The sequence below is a fragment of the Sabethes cyaneus genome, chromosome 2 (genome assembly GCF_943734655.1).
Source record: "Sabethes cyaneus chromosome 2, idSabCyanKW18_F2, whole genome shotgun sequence".
Taxonomy (NCBI): domain Eukaryota; kingdom Metazoa; phylum Arthropoda; class Insecta; order Diptera; family Culicidae; genus Sabethes; species Sabethes cyaneus.
Window position 1 is genome coordinate 226,069,048 of NC_071354.1, and position 20,434 is coordinate 226,089,481.

General features: G+C 41.0%; 1 protein-coding gene across 3 annotated transcripts in view; it reads right to left on the reverse strand.

Moving 5' to 3' along the window:
- LOC128734860 (ribosomal protein S6 kinase beta-2) overlaps positions 1-10,800 on the reverse strand; it is a 91,868-nt gene extending 81,068 nt beyond the window's left edge. For 2 of the 3 annotated variants that reach the window (XM_053829241.1, XM_053829239.1), the window contains exons 1-2: positions 10,627-10,800; positions 9,394-9,794 (exon numbers count right to left, since the gene is read on the reverse strand). In XM_053829241.1, coding sequence (XP_053685216.1) covers positions 9,394-9,474 — 81 coding nt within the window. In that variant the 5' untranslated portion in view covers positions 9,475-9,794; positions 10,627-10,800. Of the gene's footprint in view, positions 1-9,393; positions 9,795-10,554 lie in introns of all 3 variants that reach the window. The other variant, XM_053829240.1, reaches the window with a different exon arrangement.
- Between the last annotated feature and the right edge of the window lie 9,634 nt (positions 10,801-20,434).

Below are 20,434 nucleotides of genomic sequence, written 5' to 3' on the forward strand. Positions count from 1 at the left end.
TTGAGTGTAGCTAAATTTTCAGAAAAAATAACATATTTTTATGTCCAACGCTCTACCTAGTTATTCTTGTGAATCAAATCTATTATAAATTTCAAATATAGCGTATAAATTACTCGCATAAAATTTTTGAACTCTATCTCTCTTCAAAAGTAAAAATGGCCAAAATTCACGGTTAATTTTAATCGCGAATAATTTTTATCGCAGTTTACCTGGACTCTTGTTTTTGAAAGATGTTAACCCATGAAGGCATAACTAAAATGTTGTAATATTGATGCTAAAATGTCAAGAAATCTATTCTGCATATATTTTTCATATTGTCTATGGAAAATTAATTTTGCATGTGGCCGGCTTCAGACGGCTTTACCCGTAAGAAAGTTAAAATCAAATTTGATGCGTTCTTTTAAGGCTAGTTACTAGAGTTTAAGGCTAGGCTTGGCTAGGCTATAGTAAAAATCAATGCATATAAAGCCAGGGGTACAACTGCATGTACCCTTATTTCTGATGTCGGGAATAGTGCACAAAAAATAGACAGCCCAGCATGAAGGCGAATATAAAACGCGTGCAGCGCATACAGTGTTACCCCTGGTAATATTCTTTTATCTGTCAGCCCATGACAACATGACTACTGAGCTACTGACAGTTTTTATCTTTCTCAATTTTCTATCCTTTAATATAATCCATTCATGAATTGCAGTGCTGAAATAGTCTAACCTGCCAGTCATGCATCTTATACAGGCACTTGCCAGATGAGGATTTTTTTTGCTGAACACGTTTTATCTATTTATTGAAGAATGCGAGAAATTAAAAACAATATATACCTAAATTTCGAATAACAGATCGACTTTAAGTGGAACTCACTCTTGGCTTCAGTAGATAACAATTTCTACATTGGAGTGTAATTTAAAAAGTGAAGCTTCGAGTGCTAATAATTGTCCAAACAGCAGTAACAAAATACTGGATTTAATTACAAACATCTCTGAAGAGGCTAATCTAATTAATCCAATTTGAGTAAATCTTCCTCCGGCAGTAGTCGGACTGCACCAGCCTTGAATAAAGAAAACCGATAGCTTGCACTATTGCAACAGCTCTAGCAATAGTTGTATTGACTGGGTCACCGGATGTTCTCCGTGCACATTCTAGACCAAATAATGTACCGACACACAAGGAAACTTCTGCTGTTGCTGCTGCCGGTGCTGCTGAGTGGATGCGAACAATATGGAAAATATAATCCAAGGGAAAATAAAATCATATTAGTCATTAATTCAGTCTAGACGGGAGTCTCCTTTCTCTTCGTTCGGTTTATGCAGTCGGTTGCGTTGCTGGTTGTTTGCAATGCAGCAGCTGCTGCAGGAGCAGACGATAGAGGTGGCAGGTTCTTTATCTGTCAGCTCATAAAGGACATCGGATCACTTGGGACGGGGAACTTGTTGTAGATGGGAAATTTGAATTGAAAAACTCAGCTCAGCTACTAGAGCTTACAATTGCACATTCCGACCACGTGCTCGGAGCACATTTTTTTCTCTCGACCCTTTTATTACAGCGATTTTCGATGTCCACACTCACACTTCCCAACTAGAGCGTGCTCCGTTCGATGAAACGAACCGTGATAATGCGGGGATGCGATGCGCGAAGTCTAGCCCGTTGTCGCGTTCGTGTTCTACCACGCCCCGGCCAACCGGCCAACCTTCATCGCACCAGCTGTACCAATAAAGAAGCACCATCGCCGCATCGTCGGGCGATTTAGAAGAGTTTTCAGCTAGCTTTTTGTTGTGTACCAGACCCGGCCCGCGAATGATGTACGTACCTATACACACGGGCGCCGCCGGTCGAGCCATCCGTCTTTCCAGAGCAGAGGTTATCAGTTCCAGTCGCGCGGTTCGCGGGGGAATCGTCTAACTGCGACGACGGTGATAGAAAACCTATACCTATACACAAGCAGCAAGGTACACGGAACCTAGGGACAACTTAGACAGACGAGTTTTTTTGGGGGAATGTTTCAGTCAAAATGCGAGAAAGCGTAACGCGTTAAGAATAGATGAATAGTTGAGGGTAACGGTCCCCTATATGTTTTTTTTATTTCATCGTTATATTGTCGGTAATTAACGAAGTCATTATTAACAGACCCTCGATAGTTTTGGAAACTGTTAATTTGATGTTCACTTTCTGGATTAAAATATCAATTCATAATTTCTGATCAACGGTTCTGCTAAATTGGCATACTCTAGACCATTCACTAAACGCTTATCCAAAGAAAACAAATGATTATAAATGGCAGCAGTTGAGTAAACAAATTGCACAAGTTATTTTAAAAGGAGAGAAAATGCTCGATTGAAGTTAAAAATAAGTGGCGTCTGCGTGGGCGCCTGACTTTTCAGCATATTTTACGGTTTTGTCGTAGCCTATGTCATGCATAGCTCCGTCATTTGCTAGCAGGAATTTTACTATCTGTGACTGTATTGCCTTCTCTTGCTGCTTCCTGGTGTTGTGAAATCACTTACGGTTCCGTGTTCAACTGTGCAGTATTGTTAGTAATAGTACCTATTATTCCAAAAATAGACTATTAGTTCATCAACAAACTAGTGCTGGAATAGAAAAAAAAAGCCCATAACATGCTACGGAGATTTCTTCCATCCCTCGCAGCATCACACAATTTGACGTCAAGTCAAAGGACGATTCATAATACGCACCAAGTTAGCGAAGCTAACCGAGCGCTACGGCGCGACGCCGCAGGATTGACTGCGACGGGTGGGCGGAAACTCAATCCAGAAATAGACATCTTCGATGCGATTTCTAAAAATAAACCTTTCTTTGCCAGATCCTACGAATCCATTCATGGCAGCCACCAGCAGCGCCAGCAACCAGCCCTCCGCCGTGGACCGGTGCCGTGGATCCGAACAATGCCCATCGCGAATCACGTCTATCCCGTCCGATAACCACTACCCACAGTTTGATCTTCTTTTTTTCTTTTTTCGCTTCCCTTGTGCCTCTTCGACGGACGTTATTTGCACGTGCCGCCGAGTGGGACTCGATGCCGCAAAATTAAATTTCGTTTATGCTAACTAGGCTGCTGAGCGCGTTTTGTCGGTTCAACAGTTTCACCGGACGACGACGACGACAGACGGACGGAATTGGCGCGCGCGTAGGAGTAATACGTGATAGATGAGAATTTTGTCAATGGCCGTCGGGGCCGTTGGCTTTACGGATGGCGATGCCCAACAGCGCCATCAACCACCGGTTCACGTTTCGAATTTGACAAACGCGGTGATTGTCACGTCATTGGCAATTTGGTAGTGGATTAGACTTTGTGTGAGATGAAGACACGTCGTCCTGCCTGAATCGGACGCGGACATATTTGACATAACGAAACATGCGAAAAGTATAATAAGATGCTGATCCGAAGGATCAGCTTTTGTCCATTTCTCATTTCTTACAGCCGGTGCCCGCGCGCAGCGGACATGATTTGTTGTCGAGGGACGCCAGACAGCCGTAGTTCCCACTTGTGTGCGCTCCTAAGATATCCTAAAATATGGTGCACTGCTTCTTCACTGCTTTGCCAGTCAGACTGAGGTGGTGTGAGGCCAAAAATAAAGCCGGGCACTGGCGGTTCAGTTCAGTTTGTAATGTCATGGTGTAGCAGCAGTTGAAGAATGGAACCGTTCCCCGGTGACGGTCCGAAAGAAAGGGGTTCGAAAGAATCGACTCTGGTGAGTGGATTCTCTTGTTGAAACTTGTGCCACAGTCGTACACTACGGAATGGTAAGCTGAGTCGAAAAGTTTGCTTGTTTTGCTAACCGACTGAGGATGCTCAGTTTAGTGCTGACGCCGACGAAGCACATTCTTTTGAGTGTGATTCTTCAGTGCGTTTCAAAACACCCGCGAGCGAGTGAATCATCAGTGCGGCGGCAATAATGATGCGTTTGTGTTATGATCGATTAGCTGGGGTCTCAAAGAGCTATGTTAAACTATTTCCAAAAATAATTTAGCGATTTCGTTGTTACTCCAATAATGATTATAACTAGTCTTGTCCGGTCAGCTGCTGATGTTTACTAAGAGGACATGAACGAGCTTCGCTGTGTAAACCTCGCTTTATTGTACCATTATACACCTTAAAATAAAATAAAAATTAAACTCTGATCGTACAAAGATAATAGAGGACACCGGCTACTGATGTTCGATAATAGGAAACAAGTGAAGTTCGCTGTATTCACCTCGTTTCACAACCCCGAATCTAAAGTGTAATTTTCGCCGCTTCTAACTGAAATGTGTGATAAAACCGACTCTATCAAGTCAACCTTTTGCACGATGGCACAATGTTGATTGTAAGATATAGTTTCAGCAACTTATAATCACATTTAATCCGCTCAACTACTGATTTTCGATGAAAGGCAATCAGCGAGCATCGCTGTATCAATCACTCTTCACTGCAGCCCAATTTCGAATACAGAGCATACTTCGAGAAGCATCTAACAGTAGTCACCAGACTAGCAAGTTTGCCAAACATTTATTTAAAATGGTCACAAGTTTATCATCGAAAAATGGCTATAACTAGGGCTTGAAAAAGTAACGCAAATCGACTGTGACTGCGTTAATGCATACGCTTTCTGTATTCAATTTGTGCGTTTGGTGCAATGTTGTAACCTAAACCATGACAGGAATGTCAAAGACTAGCTCTTTGCATTTGGAGCACATGAAAATATTGAATCGAAAAAAAAGAGAAATTTCGAAAGCTTTTGCGGTCCTAGTCAGAGTGAGTTTGTACATTTATAATATGTACTTGGATCATCCCACGCGAAATGTCCAAGCCCCGTGTAATCGACCTTCCCGGATTTGATCCAAATTTTGTTAGATTATTCGTTTCAGACAGGAAAGGTCTATAGTTGTCAAGATTTGTAAAGCTCAGCTCGCTGAAAAAGCTCCTTTGTTTCTTGCTGCTATGAGCATAATATTCTCTTAACTAGTACATATAGCTAATCACCTAGTGCAGTGTGGGTTTGAGTCTGCAATCTGGCTTCATGGCAGCACAATTCTGAACACGGAAAACAACAGCCCTCTGTCGAAGAACCTTAATCTTTTATTGAAAATTGCCGGACATCGTCAAAACAGCCCAAGCGACAATGTCAGTTGTATTGCACTTTTATTGAGCTATTCATGGCCAATTTTGGTCATAAATCTCATAAGATCATAATCAATTCCAGATTGTTACTTGGGAAGTGCTTCGAGTCTTCTTTTTCTACGCCACAGACGCGACATATATCAGCTCAGGTCCTACGAATTGTTGAGATGATCCGAGTCTTGCAAGCACATCAGCTCAGTAACACAGTAACCTGGGACCCAATACAAGTTGACTTGGTTACGACAAGACAATTTTTGGAGTGATTGAATACATTCCCAGACAAGTTTTGACGTGCATGTCGCCGACTTTAGAGTGTAGAGCTGCTTGGCTGTCTGATATATTTGACGTCTTCCTTGATTGTCCATTTTTGAACTATCTGTATAGAAAACAGTCGAGCCAGGACGAAGATCGGAACCACTATCTTCCCAAGAATCACGCCTAGGCTCAAATACACAAAATATTCGATTAAAGTTGTATTTCATTGTTGATTACAAGAGGATTAATATTGATAGTTTTTGGAATACTGAGATAATCTGTAAGATCACCATCAATGATGTTCATTAATCTTTTGATCCTCAGAGCACTCTTCAATGCCTTCAATGGTGTACTTCTCATTGCACCTGTTATTGTTAGTGACTAGCCTTTGAAATCTTTCTAGCTTTTTTGGGTAGCATGGCCACCGTTTTTGGCCACCAGACCAACGAAGCATAGATAATTCACAATAGTCGAATAGAACCAATGGATCATCTTCGGTTTCAGTGCCTATTGCTTACCAAAACTTCTTTTACCTATCCATAGAACATTTGTAGCTTTGTTTACTGGTTGCTCTAGATATGTGGTCCAATTAAGCTTTCTATCAAGAAATACTCCAAGATATTTAACAGTGTCTGAAAGTTTCAAAAGCATCCCTTTTATTCAATCTGATGTTGAACTTTTGAAGAAGATCATTAACTATTAAAGACCTCTATTGTGGTGATATTAGGGCTTCTGGTGGGCATCCTTTTACTGCTCTAATGCTTTTAGATGAGCTTCCAAGGTTTGCTGACATCTCCCTTTTTGATAACATTTCGTTAACCCAGAGGATAATGGATATATCAAACCCACGTTTCGTCATAGCCGTATAATCATTGAATTGTGAGATGAATGATCAAATGCGCCTTCTATCTTAATGAAGGTGGCTAGTGAAATTTATTTCGCTTTAGAAGACTTTTGTAGTTTTTTTTTCAACAGTTTGTACTGTTGTTGTTAGAGATTTGCCTACGTGATATACGATTTGATATTTGCTCAAAGGATATTTGACTAAATATCATGACTTAATATGCTCAATTACTAACTTGTTCCAGTTTTAGACGATAAGCTTATCGGCCTGAAGGATTTTGGTGATGTTTTATCCTTCTTGATAGTCTTCGGGATGAACGTGACCCATACTGGTCGCTATACTGCTGGTATATGGCCTACTATTAGGCTTGATTGAAAAAGGTTTGCTAGAATAGGTCTTAAAAACGCCTTGCCCTTCTCTGTAGTAGTACCTACAGGAAAAATTCCATCCCTACCCGGTCATCTGAACGGTTCAAAAGTGTCAATCGCCTTGCTTCAACCTTTGCCTCTCGTTAAAAAAAATTGTTGGCCCACTATTTTGTGAATGTGAATTTTTGGAGCGTGCTTTGAAAGCGAACTATTTGTTTGAGTTTTGAGAGATATGATTGTAACAATTTTAAAAGTATTTCTGCTACTCTATCTTTTTTCAATTTAAAGAGAACTACAGGTATGTCAATTTTATCAAGCGCTTTACCAACTCAGTGTTAAAAAAAATCTATTTGATTGCCATTGTCCATTGCACTCAGAGTGAATCTTATAAATTCCAAGAGATTTCAGGTATTTGAGCGGCCTTTATAAAAACCATGCTGCTTGATTGTCTCAGTCTTGGCACCAGATTTGAAAACTGAAGATTTCCAAACTTCGGGAACAATGCTTTTTCCAGCAACATTTCAAACAGTTGTTGTAGAGCTGTTGTTCTGCCAGAAGCCTTTGCAATGAAATTCTCTGTTCTCTTAAAAAACCCCACCGGCAACAGGAATGGAATGGCCCAGCTCAATCTCTCGTTTTATCACCAATATGGGCAGGGACAAAACATGCCCAAAGCTAGCAGTTCTAAGGCAAACTTTCTAGCAATGCCGACCACCTCTCGCTAGGTACAGTCAAACAAATGAGGATAAATAAATCTCTAAACTACAAACTATTAAACTAATTATACTTTCAGTCGTAAGTCCGCAGCAAACTTTTGCTTTACTTGTATCAGGTACGTCTAATTAATTCCCATGAATGTGCATTTACATGTGTCTTTTACAGGGATGGAAGATCAGTGATTGTGATAAAATCGGTGAGTTATCGCCACACGAATAGATCACGATCCGTACAGATCATGACAAACAGTGAATCTTTAGCGTTGATCACAAGGTTTTATTCTCTAAACAGTCACAGCAGTCGATCACAGTGTTACATCTTACCTAGCTATGAGAAAAAAGGTCAGACATGTTCTTTGTATTGTGATTCATACGATGCACACAACCAATCGTTTGTATCTGTTATATTTCTCAACGTAATCATGCAACGAACATGATCTGACATGAGGTTTCTCATAATCTGTACGGATCGCGACAGTGTTTGTCGCTTACAAATAGTGATGTCAATGAATCTGAATCTGATCGGTTCTATGATCTTGATCGCTAGAAGCGATTTTTTTCCATCCCTGGTCTTTTAATATAAAATTTATGATACCAAGCAATCTAAAACAAATCCGTAATCTCATAATCTGTACTCCAACAATGACCTGTACTACCCGAAATTTGGCCGCAACACTAGTAAATAATGGTCGCCCCCGATTCTAACAACAAGAGATGGCCGGTAGCATGTTGATTCTAATTTGAAGTTTTTGTTCAGTTTGGAAAGGACATCTATCAATCTATAAATTTTCTACCACTAAATGTACTGATCTATTTGGAACTGATCATAATGTTTGCGTGAGATTGGTAAGATATTGGTAAATATATTCAAAATTTGCTATTGCATTGGAATGCAAAAATACTAAATGCAATTTTTATTTTAAAATGAATTCTAGTATGGAAAGAACACAACTGTTAGACAACTTTTATTTAAAAAAGAAAACATACAAGCAGTGATTAGTGCTTAGGGAACCGAAAAAGGGTGCAAATATAGGGGAGGGGAAACCCAAAATCAGATTTAGACTTTGAATTTGAACAAATGTTGCACGAAGAAGCGTCACAGTATGCCAAGCTAACGTTTGCAGATTTGCCAATCTATGATAAGTTGAACCAAATCGAGAATTCCGATTTTTTTTCACACAACCCGAAGGGATGATTTTGCAACTTTTTCATTTGGTGGATAAGTGGTTCTGTGCGGTTCTATGTTAAATCCTGTACATATGGACGGTTTCAAGCAGGTAAGAATCGCTTAGTCTGTTTTCCTACTTTCATTCGTTTGTTCTTGTTTCGTTTTTCCAATATTCTCCAGTTATTTGTTCATAGGTTCTTGATCATCCATGTGCATTTATAATGCAGGTAGAAAGTTTACTTCTATATTTGGGGTGAGTTTGACGCTTGGTACATAATCGTTGTTAGAGAAACTTCTCGAAAAACGCAGGTAGACGAATTAGAAGAGGAAGGCAAGGTTTATGTAAAAGTAAGACAAGAAAAATTACTGCTTGAAGTACCCAATTCGAGAATTCTAACATTAAGGGAAATTCTGAATGAAGATTTATTTATGTTTTGCGGCCATGTCACATAGCCAGATGGGAACAAACCAGATTGTTTTCCTCTTTTCCTATGCTAGTCCAGTAGAGAAATAACTCTCACTCTGCTTGTTTACATTTGCTTTATTGGTTCTTTTCGCATGCTAGGCAAAATTGTGTTGATTTGAACCTATTTTGATCGAATACAGCGACTTATCAAACGATTAATTTGATTGGTAATAATTTTTTTGTTGCGTCTCAAACACAACAGAGCTACGCAGCAAATTAATCTGAAAAACGTAAGGCGTAAAACGTTCCTTTTAAATCCTTAATTTCAATGGGGCTAGTTTGGCTCCATTACAACATGCTCGCATACTGAAAAATAGTACATTTTCTACTGTCGCCTGTCCCCCTTCGGGGGTGAGTGCTAAAATCTAGAACCCGCTTTCGGTGAAACCCACGGAGGGCATTAATCAAGCATATTTAGTACGTAGAAAATGACGAAGCAAACGCACGCAGGTAAGGTACTTACATCATCGACCTCGATCACATCATCGTCCGAGTCGTGAATGTTCTCCTCGTCGTGCAGCTCTAAGTCGAAAACACCAGCCATTTTGGTCTCGTCGTTCTTTTAGCGTGTTTTTCTGTGTAGAATCTCTCGCAGGACCAATTTTTTTTTTTTTTTTGGTTTTCCTTTAGCAGAATTCTTTCTTCTCTGTTTGCGGACCGTACAGCGATTATCCTTATGAACACTGATTTTCACTTTACTTCTTGGCGAGCTTTGCAGCTACAGCCGTCGCTTTGCATTACTCTCACACGATAGAGTGGTCTAACACAGCTTCTAATGGAAACCCCACGGAATCCGGAACTTGGCATCAGCCAATCGAAAGTTTCTCTTTCCAATGATGCACTTGCTCAACTGAAACTTAAATGCTAAATAACAAAACAAACGTTTTAGATAACACACCAAAAACACTTTCAATGCGTCACAATGTTTTTCCGAGAGGGCAGAAATGCGAATCACAAAACACCAATAATGGCGCGGTATATTATTTGGTGAAATTGGCCTGGCCTGTCTTTCCTGCCTGCCTGCCTGTTTTTGTTCTTTTGCGTTGTCAAAATCGTTCTGTCACTCGCACACTACGTCACTGACCGAATAAGCACACGCACACACATTCACACCTGTTCGATTGTTTTCATATAAAGAAGGCAGAGGCAGCGCAAAGGCAGGAGAGAAAAATCGAGAGCATATACGCACGCATACAAGCTTCCGCTCCTTCCTGCGCTTATTTTTTGGCAGCCTTTCGTCACGAAACGAAAGACGGGCAAAGAAGTGCTAGGGTTACTATCCTACCAGTCACCAGTCTCGCTGCACCAAGTCAAAATTTGTTTCACAGTAGTTTATCTTTTGCTTGTGATAAGATAAACAACAAACCGAACGAAAGTAAAAGACTTTCTAATATCGATGATTCACCGTTGGTACTATAAAATTCTCAAGGATTGTCGTTCGTAATTCGAATTGAACTTTAACAGTCCTTCCGTTTTATGTTCTAATATTCATCCGCATTCCGTACCCTCCCGAAAATATTTTTCACTCCAAGCGGTATCATTCACTAATTCTAGATAACTGATCTTTTCATTAAAATGAGATCACTTTGTATCGGCACTAGTAAGTAATTCAATCACTTCTCACATTCCTTTCTTGACACTGTCGCACTGATAGTGAGATATACCCCAGCTCTAGCTGCCCCAATTTAAAAATCACCTTAAAACAGGAAAAACCTCCACTTTATCGCATTTATAAGTTAATCATTGCAACTTTTTTTTCTTTTGTAACACACGACGCGCACCGTTTTAATTACTATTACAACTGCTTATTGCTTGCTTTGAACCTTCAACGACGAGAGCTGCACAAAAAACACGTACGTTGCGATCAAAGTTTAACCATCGTCTAATCAATGGATGAAATTCCGTGCCCGTGTGCCCGTCGTGTCTCATACACGCGAGTCAGCAACAGCAGCAGAGTGAGCGATTTTACTATTCAAGTTGCACACATTGAAACGTTTGATTCATAACTGAGAGCGTACAACCAGTGTTGCAGCATAGTTTTCTGTTACCAAAACTAGAAAAACTGTTTGGGTACAGAAGCATTGTAATAAAAGCACCAAAATAATCTCCAGAACTTCCTGATTTTTATGATAAACAGCTTTTTTTGGTAAATAGTTACAATTCTGTCCACAATTTGATGATGTTCTGTACAAATTCGCTAAAAATGGCAACCGGAGTTCAGCTCACCGAATCAATAAACGCATGAAATAGCGAACCACTACCATCGCAAAGGCGACAACGGTACAGTTCGAAATGAAACGCAGTGGAGCCAAGTCCATCAAACAAGAGAGTTGCCAAGTTCATTCATGGCGACCTGAAACTTACATAGACATTGGCCTGGTAGACAGGCCATTGGAATGCTAGTAGAATTTATCATGAATTCATGCTTGTTTTTTGATTAGAAGAACGAATTTAATATCGAATTTTTCTGCAAAAAATGCTATTCTGATAATACTTCCATCTTGATTCCTACTTTTATTTTCTGTAACAAGTGCAGAATGGTGTAAGGCTAAAGTTCTTACCCTGCTGATGGGGTTGCCACATCAAATGTAGTGGGCGGAAACTGCAGACTGCAGTTCCTATCCCGCCGCTCGCTTGGGACAGACGCTTTATGAGGCGCCCCTAACTTGGCAAACAGGCGCTCAATCTTCATCTTGATCCTTGGATCTCTGCTTCGTGAGCTCACAAGACATGGTTCGATGTCGGCTAATGAAGTGAGTTTCGCATCATCCACCTGTGATCGTCTGTATTGAAAATTCACGATTTTGATAAATTTCTTATTGCTGTTTCCTGTAACACCCGAAAAGTTGATTAACATAGCATCAATGATATAGTATTTACTAGGGACACATACTTGATTCTGACGATGCGATCTGCTACGCAGATCTTCGGGGCACTTCTCATCCTTCTTGTCACACAAGAACAACATTGAGGAGATTTATGAAGTATCTTACGCTTTCGCTAAAGTTTCATTATGCGAGGATAAAATTTAATAATTTGTAGAGGCAAGTCAGTTATCGATGCTTTTAACGGTATCTAACGCAGCATATCTAACGCAGGCTTCATTCGAAGCCTTTCTGGAAATACTTACTTTACTTTAGTGGCAACGGTCCGTTACCGATCCTGCGCCGAACGAATTATGGTCCTCTAGTACCGTCGGTCCAGGGCTGCCGTTCTCCAATCTCCACGAACACCAGCTGAACGTGCATCGTCTTCTACAGCACACACCCACCGGGTGCGGGGTATGCCTCGGAGTCTACGGCCTCTTCCTGGTTCTCTGCTGAAAATAGTTTTAGCTACTCTTTCATCGGGCATTCTGGCTACGTGTCCAGCCCATCGTAGCCTGCCACATTGCACTACCTTCACTATATCAGCATATTTGTATACTTGGTACAGCTCGTGATTCATGCGTCTGCGCCACACTCCATTTTCCATTTTGCCACCAAGTATAGATCGCAGAATTTTACGCTCAAAAACCCCAAGCATTCGTGTCCGTAAAGGGCCACCGGGAGGATTAGTGTTCTGTAGAGCGCCAGTTTTATGCGAATTTGCAAACTACGGGACTTCAGCTGGCTACGCAATCCGTAGAAAGCCCGATTCGCGACTGCAACTCGTCGTTTCACTTCGCAGCTTACATCGTTGTCACATGTCACGAGTGTACCAAGGTATATAAATTCTTCCACTACTTCATATCGTTACCCATCTAACTCCACCTCGGCACCAACACCATTTGCGCTCCCACGTTTCCTACCAGCAACCATGTACTTCGTTTTGGCGGTATTAATGGTAAGTTCCAATCTCGCAGCTTCCCTTTTAAAGGGCCTGAAGGCCTCTTCCATTGCTCTACGGTTGATTCCGATGATATCGACGTCATCCGCAAAACCAAGAAGCATGTGAGATTTCGTGATGATAGTTCCATTCCTTTCCACGTTTGCCCTTCGTGATGCACCTTCCAAGGCAATGTTGAATAGCAGGTTAGAGAGTACATCCCCAGTAAACCATTTGGTTTGTACATCTCGATTGCAACTGAGATATACGAAGTCATATCTGAACAAACAAGTTATATTTCACGCCATATAAGAACATATATGTACCAAAGTGGAAGCGATATACGTGCGAAAATTTTGACAACTATTTGTAATTCTATTTTGCGTAGTTTTTATATCACGCAACTAAATACTCCTGAATATATGATTAAGATATAATCAAATATTGCAATCGCGTATACTGCTTTATAATTCACAGTCACGAATTGTATATGAAGACACGCACAACTTATTGTTCACTTCGATTTGACATACTCTAATTATTATACAATTCCAATGTGAAATTGACATGAAAACGATTTAATGTGAACTTTCTATTACGATTTTGTGTTATCTGGGTCCCCTTGCTTCAGTCCATCCAACGTCACGAAAGCAGCTGAGGTCTCACCCGCTATTCTAACGCATGATCTGGATCCGTCCAGCGTCGCACGAATCAGCGTAACTACCCAAGTAAAATTTTTGCTGTATAATAGCTTATTAAACTATTATACAGCTAATTCCCGTGGAACAAGTGCTTGATAAGCTATTGTACAACAAAAATGTTACTAGGGTAGTTTCGTCGGAAAACAATGTTCTACTTAGCATTATCTGCCACAGCTCATTTCGTTTAACTGAATCGTACGCCGCTTTAAAGTCCACAAACAGATGATGTGTCTGCAAGTTGTACTCCCGGAACTTGTCTAGCAACTGACGCAGGGTAAACATCTGATCCGTCGTGGAGCGACCCTCACGAAAACCAGCTTGGTACTCGCCGACGGAGGACTACGCTGACGGTCTCAGCCTGCAGAACAGGATACGGGAAAGCACCTTGTAAGCAGAATTGAGCAATGCAATTCCTCGATAGTTTTTACCGGGATACCGTCCTTCCCAGCAGCCTTACCGTTTTTCAGCTCACTGATTGCATTTTTAACCTCCTCCTGTGTTGGTGGCTCCACAACTGACCATCGCTTACAATTTCTATTCTGTACCTGCTGATCTCCGCATTTACCTCTCCATTCAATAGTGTCTGAAAGTGCTCCTTCCACCTGACTGCTACCGCCGTTTTGTCGGTAAGCAGGTTGCCAGCACTATCATTGCACATCACAGGCATGGCAAAATTCCTGCATCTCAACGTATTATAGAAACTCCGTGTGTCGTTGCTGGCGTATCGCTCCCTTGTGCCGGCGAGCACGTGCTCCTCGTACTCGCGTTTCTTTAGACGATGGATTCTTTTTTCCGCAGCTCTAGTCTCTCTATATCTCTCTCTGTTTTGACGTGGTGCCGCAGTGAGCATGCGACACCTGGCCTGGTTCTTTTCATCTGTCACACTCCGGCATTCGGCATCAAACCAGCTGTTACGCTGTCTTCCACGCGTCGTGCCTACCACCTCTCTTGCTGCTGTTTGGATGGCACCATGGATGTTCCTCCACAGCCCATTTATATCTTCTTCTTCTACCTGCTGTTCTGCGATTTGCTGGTCAAGCTTCCTGGCGTACTCCACTGCTACGCCGTCTGCCCTTAACCGCTGGATGTTGAAACGCAGCGTCCTCTCAGTGCGAGCTTTCGCCGTGTTCGGCAGCCTTGCGCGAATCTTACTGACTACGAGATAGTGGTCAGAGTCGATATTTGGTCCACCGTCGACCGTCAATCAAGAGATGATCGGTCTCAGAGCTAGAGCCTCCATTTGGATGCCTCCAGGTGTGTTTCCGAATATTCAAACGTTCAGACCGTTATCATTGGTCGACAGATGCAGGCTAAGCTAGGAGGTACGAACTAGAGCGCCTGTTCTCCAGATGAGGGGCGGCTTACACAGCGTCTGTCTCATAACGGGCGGCTGAATATGAAATGCAATACCTAAGATGACAGACTCATCAGCGGGATGTAGGTATCGCGACCCCGGTGAGGTAGTATACCGAAAACTCAATTACCACGAACAACGAACAAAGAAATTCAGGACGGAACAATCGGTATAGGACACGGCAAGAGACAAGGAAACGATTAAGGGATAACGATTGGAAACTTGGTACCTGAAATGTCCGAACTCTCCATGAACCGGCACGGGCTGGTTTGCTTGCTCGAGAGCTGCATCAACTCGGAGTGCAGATCGCTGCTATTCAGTTCGGTGGCCAAATTCCGGAGAAAGAGAGTTCCGTGCAGTAGACTCTATTGCAGGCACTTCTTTCAAGTATCACATCTACTACAGTGGCGGTAAGAAAACAGAACATGGGGTCGGTTTCGTAGTGTTGGGAAAACAAAAGCAACGAGTTATCCGGTGGAGGCCCGTAGATGACCGTATTTGCGTTCAGTAAGTACATGAAGCATTTCCGGGTAAGGCCATCGACCGTCATCATTTGACTTAGATCTGCGTGGAGGCGCCAGGTGGGAGCTTGAGAGAGCCAGAGCTAGGTTTGATGCTCCTTCCAGGTAATTATCTTCATTTCACATCCCCTTCCTGGAAATACATACGTAAATACAGCATATAGAGGATCCGGACTCTCATCATCATCATCATCAAAAAAATGCAATCAACTTTCGCTTGTCACAAAAACCCGTTGCCCACTTAGTGAAAGACTTTCATTCGCCACGATAAGCTGGGGCAAACGGTAAAGCTGTTTGTAGTAGGAATATTTAATATTAACAATAACAAATTCGAAACACCAGGATTCTCTCCTCCACTCTTTTCTCCCTTCTTACTCCTACATAAACGAGCCCCAGCTAATATGCCGTATGAATAAGATTATGCTTTACTTCGTCCATAACTTTAACTTTTGCTCGGGAAAAGCAAAACAAACTGTTTTCTTCATACGGGCTAATGTCATTCTCGTTAGTGACGTAACCGCAAATTACTCAATTGAGCTGAACCGTTAAAGACGAGAGATTGTTTGTTTGTTTATATTTGAGACCTTTTAACCATTTTTGATCATTCAGGCTTAAGTTCCATTTTTGGTCATTCAGGCACAAGCTTAGGTAAATTTATTTGCTCCACACAAATGACGCCGCATTACCCAAAATGCAAACGATCAAACGTGTTTCGACATGCTATGGAACATGGAAGCTTCCGCCATCTAAAACGATTGGGCAATGGAAATTTCCATCATGTGCAAATACGGCAACAGCGTGCGCCGAATGCTATTATGTACCTATGTATTACACACACAAACACGCCCACGCAACCAACTGCGCATGCGCGCCCGATTCCACGCAAGGACGAACAGCGAAAGGATGAACGAAAATCAATACAATATCTGTATAATGGCGGAGATTCCAGCTTCTCAGACTCCCACGCGAAAATTATTAGCGTGATTGTTTTCTGCGTGTCCTATATAGCTATATACACGGATGCAATAATTTATAGCAATTTGAATCAAGCAAGTAATGTATTGATAAATACGGGATAATTATTGCACAATTCAAATTATCCCACATTGTGCACCTCTCAACTTAACTGGACACCGCAGTCTAAAGGTGCGAGTGGCACAAAAGTGCGACATTGCGAGATTGCTGTAGTAAGAAAGAGAAAGAGCGACAATGGCAATGTTGCTGTTCTAAAGATAGATACAGCTGCAAAGCACAATAATAGAAAAAATGACCAGTCATTAACTTTTCGTCGGAAAGCACGTTTTTGGAAACAGTTTTTGGTACCAATCGCGATCAATCAAAGTGAGCTAAGATTGATTTAAATGCTTTTTTTTTCATTAAAGAATTCCTAGCAGCCAATTATTTCCTACGCTTTTTCGTGCGACGAAGAAAATGTCGACTAATCGTTTCAATTCCCGCCATTCATAAAATGAAAATAACTCACGCAACGCACTGTCGTTATCCTGCAGCCGGTAAAACATGTATGACCAGCAGAAATTTTTGCAGAATATTTGCCATGCCGTCCTACACAAATACATGCGCGCTAATTTCGTAAACATTGTTGTGATTCTCAGTTCGGACGATGAAAAATTTTGATTGACGGATTTTACAATGGTACGACGAATTTAAGAAATGTAGTCAGTAGCGTCATTCAATAAAATGCTTTAATAATTGTTTTTTAATAAATTCAAGGTACGCGGATCGGAAGGTAAGTGTGTTTGAGTCACATCATTTCAATAACTTTTAGAGTATTCATTAAATCCATCCAAGAAATGATGAAAATTAGAGCGACTTTTCTTACTAGGACGGGAATTAGAAATAAACCCTACTATGCTTATTCTTCTCACCAAAGTTCGATTAAATCTTTCCACGATTTGTTGTGGGGAATAAGCCACCGTAGGTTCCACCTGAAGTCCTAAATGCTTTTATGTTTATAGCAGTTGCATTGATTTTTCGAAAAATACTCGCGTCCTTGATCCATCGTCATGCTTGAAATTGGTTTATCTATCATAGATGTTACTACTGGCCCGTATTCCATGAATCGCTCGAAAACTTCCGATTTCTTTTTCAGCGGGATGATCATTCCAAAGTGATTGTAATCATCGATGAAGCCGAGCAAATATCGAGATTCATCCCATACTGGAGGATCTATAGGACCACAAACATCCGAGTGTATTCTCTCAAGCGGACGATTTGTGCGTGTTCTGGTACCGTTAAAAGGTTTCCCTATATACATGGTTCACACATAGCAGTTTTTGGTATTCTTTTGATTCCTTTTAATGCACCTTGGTGGATCATTTTCTGCAAGCCACTTTGACTAATGTGACCTAAACGTCGATGCCAGAGTTTTCCAGTTTTTACGTCGCAGGTATTCGCACAATTATCCACCAATAATACAAATTAGTACAAGTAGTACTAATTTCCCACAAGATGGCGTGTGGCCAGAATACAGAGACTATAGTTTACAGAGGCGCCAAGGCACTCAAAAACCGTTAAATTTTGAATCATAACGAAGAGTTACCCTTGTTTGTGATGGTACTCTCCGTTTTGATTCAAAATTTAGCGGTTTTTGCTTTGTCGCCTCTGTAACCTATAGTCTCTGTAGGCCAGAATAACTCCATCTTTTTCCAGAACTGTGTTATCACAATCACAATCAAGCGTGTTACGTTGATTGATTAGATCTTGGTGTTATCCTTTCGCAGTTAACGCAGTTATCCTTTGGTGTTAACTTTCAAGGGTATGAAATGGGGAAAGCAGATGAAGAGCGTCCAATATAGCTCTAGCTATCCCAAGCCCCTACCTAGCGCTTCCACGTGGCCATACCCGGTAATGCTCTATTGAGTAGCCAAGCTAGGAGGTGCGATACTGTGTGGTTCCCGGCTGCCTGATCTCATAATCGAGGTTTTGAGCAGACGACGGAGCCACACGATCTTGTTAATAGGTAAGCATAATATAAGTTATTTTAATTATTTGTTTCGTTTTAGCTTATGAAGCATTTACTGCTATATAGTGAAAACTTTGGCCAATACGAGTGTTAATACTGCACATGGATATTGGATACCAGAAGAAAAATTAAATTAATTATTAGAAGCACTTATGGAAACTAAAAGGACGCAACTCTATTCCATTCGAAGGACTGCTGGTGAGATTGTTCTATTTTTACCCATATATACCACATTTCATAAATATACTAGAATCGGGAAGAGGGAGGGACCATCAGAGCACTTGTTTGAAGCGGTGGGCCTAGGGAGAGTGAAACAGTCAACTTTCTAGGGTTAATCTTGGCCCGATTAACAACACATCGTGGATAATGAGCGGGCTCTTCTCCCCACCTGCTGGAGTCATTCTGCATTAAGACGGCTTATTCAACGATTGACTCAGGTGACTTAGCCCTTGGAAGGAGATTCTCTAAATCCCTGGTACGTGTAAGTGATGTTGCTTATCGACCAATTCCCTTTTGGCCCTTCATACAAGAGTTGGGAAGCATGACCAATCGTTGAATATGTTCAACTCTTTTTGACATGATAGGCTCATTGCTATGAACGGATGTTCTGCTAAGGCAGGTGGTAGTACCATATATTCATATTATCCTTTGGTGTTAACTTTCAAGCATTATGTTGGTCGTCTTGAAGATTTCGAAAAAAAGAATTATTACTGCATTGTTTGTTTTTCCGGTCTTAATCCCACTACAACAATATAACACTGAGAAAATTGGATCAGTTCAGCGTCGATTTCTTCGATTCGCTTTGCGAAAGCTGCCATTGAGAAATCCGTTCCATGTTTCCAATTGTGAAAGCCGCTGTCAACCAATAGGTTTTGAACTTCTATACGTTATCCGTCGATGCTGTACCCGTAGAAAAGGATTATTGCGCAAGACACGAGTTTGGACATATATGTCGCAGCTTTCAAGTATGGAACAGTTCGCTCGCGACGTCATCAAATCGGGGACGACTATCATCTTGGTTACATCACGAATGTGCAGCGAAATTCACATCGTCCTTATCCAAAACCGCATCACAATTAATACTAGTCAAGATCCTGTTGCGCGAAGTCGCAAATGAGATAGAAAACGGAAAAAATGCAACAATGAAACAGGAAACACGGGACAGCGAAAATGGAAAACGAGAAAAAAGAGAAAAAATGGAAGGAAAGTGAGAACAAATGGAAAAGAAGAGAAATTACGGGAGTATGAAAATGGACAAATGAGAACTGAAATGGAGGAAAAATGGAATGGAATGGAAATGGAAAGAAAAACTAAAACGAAAGACAAAAAGTATAAATAAAACGTGATCGAAAAGGAGGAAAAGCAGGAAAAAAAGAGGAACAGATCAGACGAAAACGATAAACGGGATACAATAGAAGTTAGAAAGCAAAAAAAGACGATAACCGGGGGCCGAATAAAAGAAAATAGTCGTAAAAAGGAAAAATTGGAGGAGGAAAACAAATGAAAAAGGGAACAGAGAAAAATCAGAACTCAGAAAAAGGGCAAAAATGGGACAGAAAAGACGGGAAAAGGGAATCAAACAGGATGTAAAGGGGAAAAGTGGAGACATAAAATAGATAGAAAAAGAAGAAAAGATAAAAAGGAAAAATGAACTAAAGAAAAGGTAACACAGAAGAGAAAAAGACGAAAATCGGAATATAAAAAAGGAAAACGCAACAGAACAGACGGAAAAATGGCGCATCAAAAAGAGACAAAACAAGACATGGAGACGGGAAACTAGTAAAAAAGACAAAAACTAGGAACGAGAAAAACAGAAACGGAAAAGAAAAAACAGGACTGAATACAAGAAAAAATGCAATAAGAAACAGAAAAAATGGAACAATAAGACAGGAAACACGGGACAGAAAAAATGGAAAACGAGAAGGTATAGAAAATGAGAAAAAACAAAACAAAAAGAGGAAAAATGGGACTGGAAAAGTTTCTAGTTCAGTCGCCCGCTACGGAACAGACTATCATAGACCAGTACAAGCATCATGTAGACAAAATATTGAGACTTGCTTAATAAGCACTTGTTCAAATTTTGTCAAAAGTTTCCTTTCATTCAAATTCCACTCATTTAAACAATCTTTTTAAGCGGT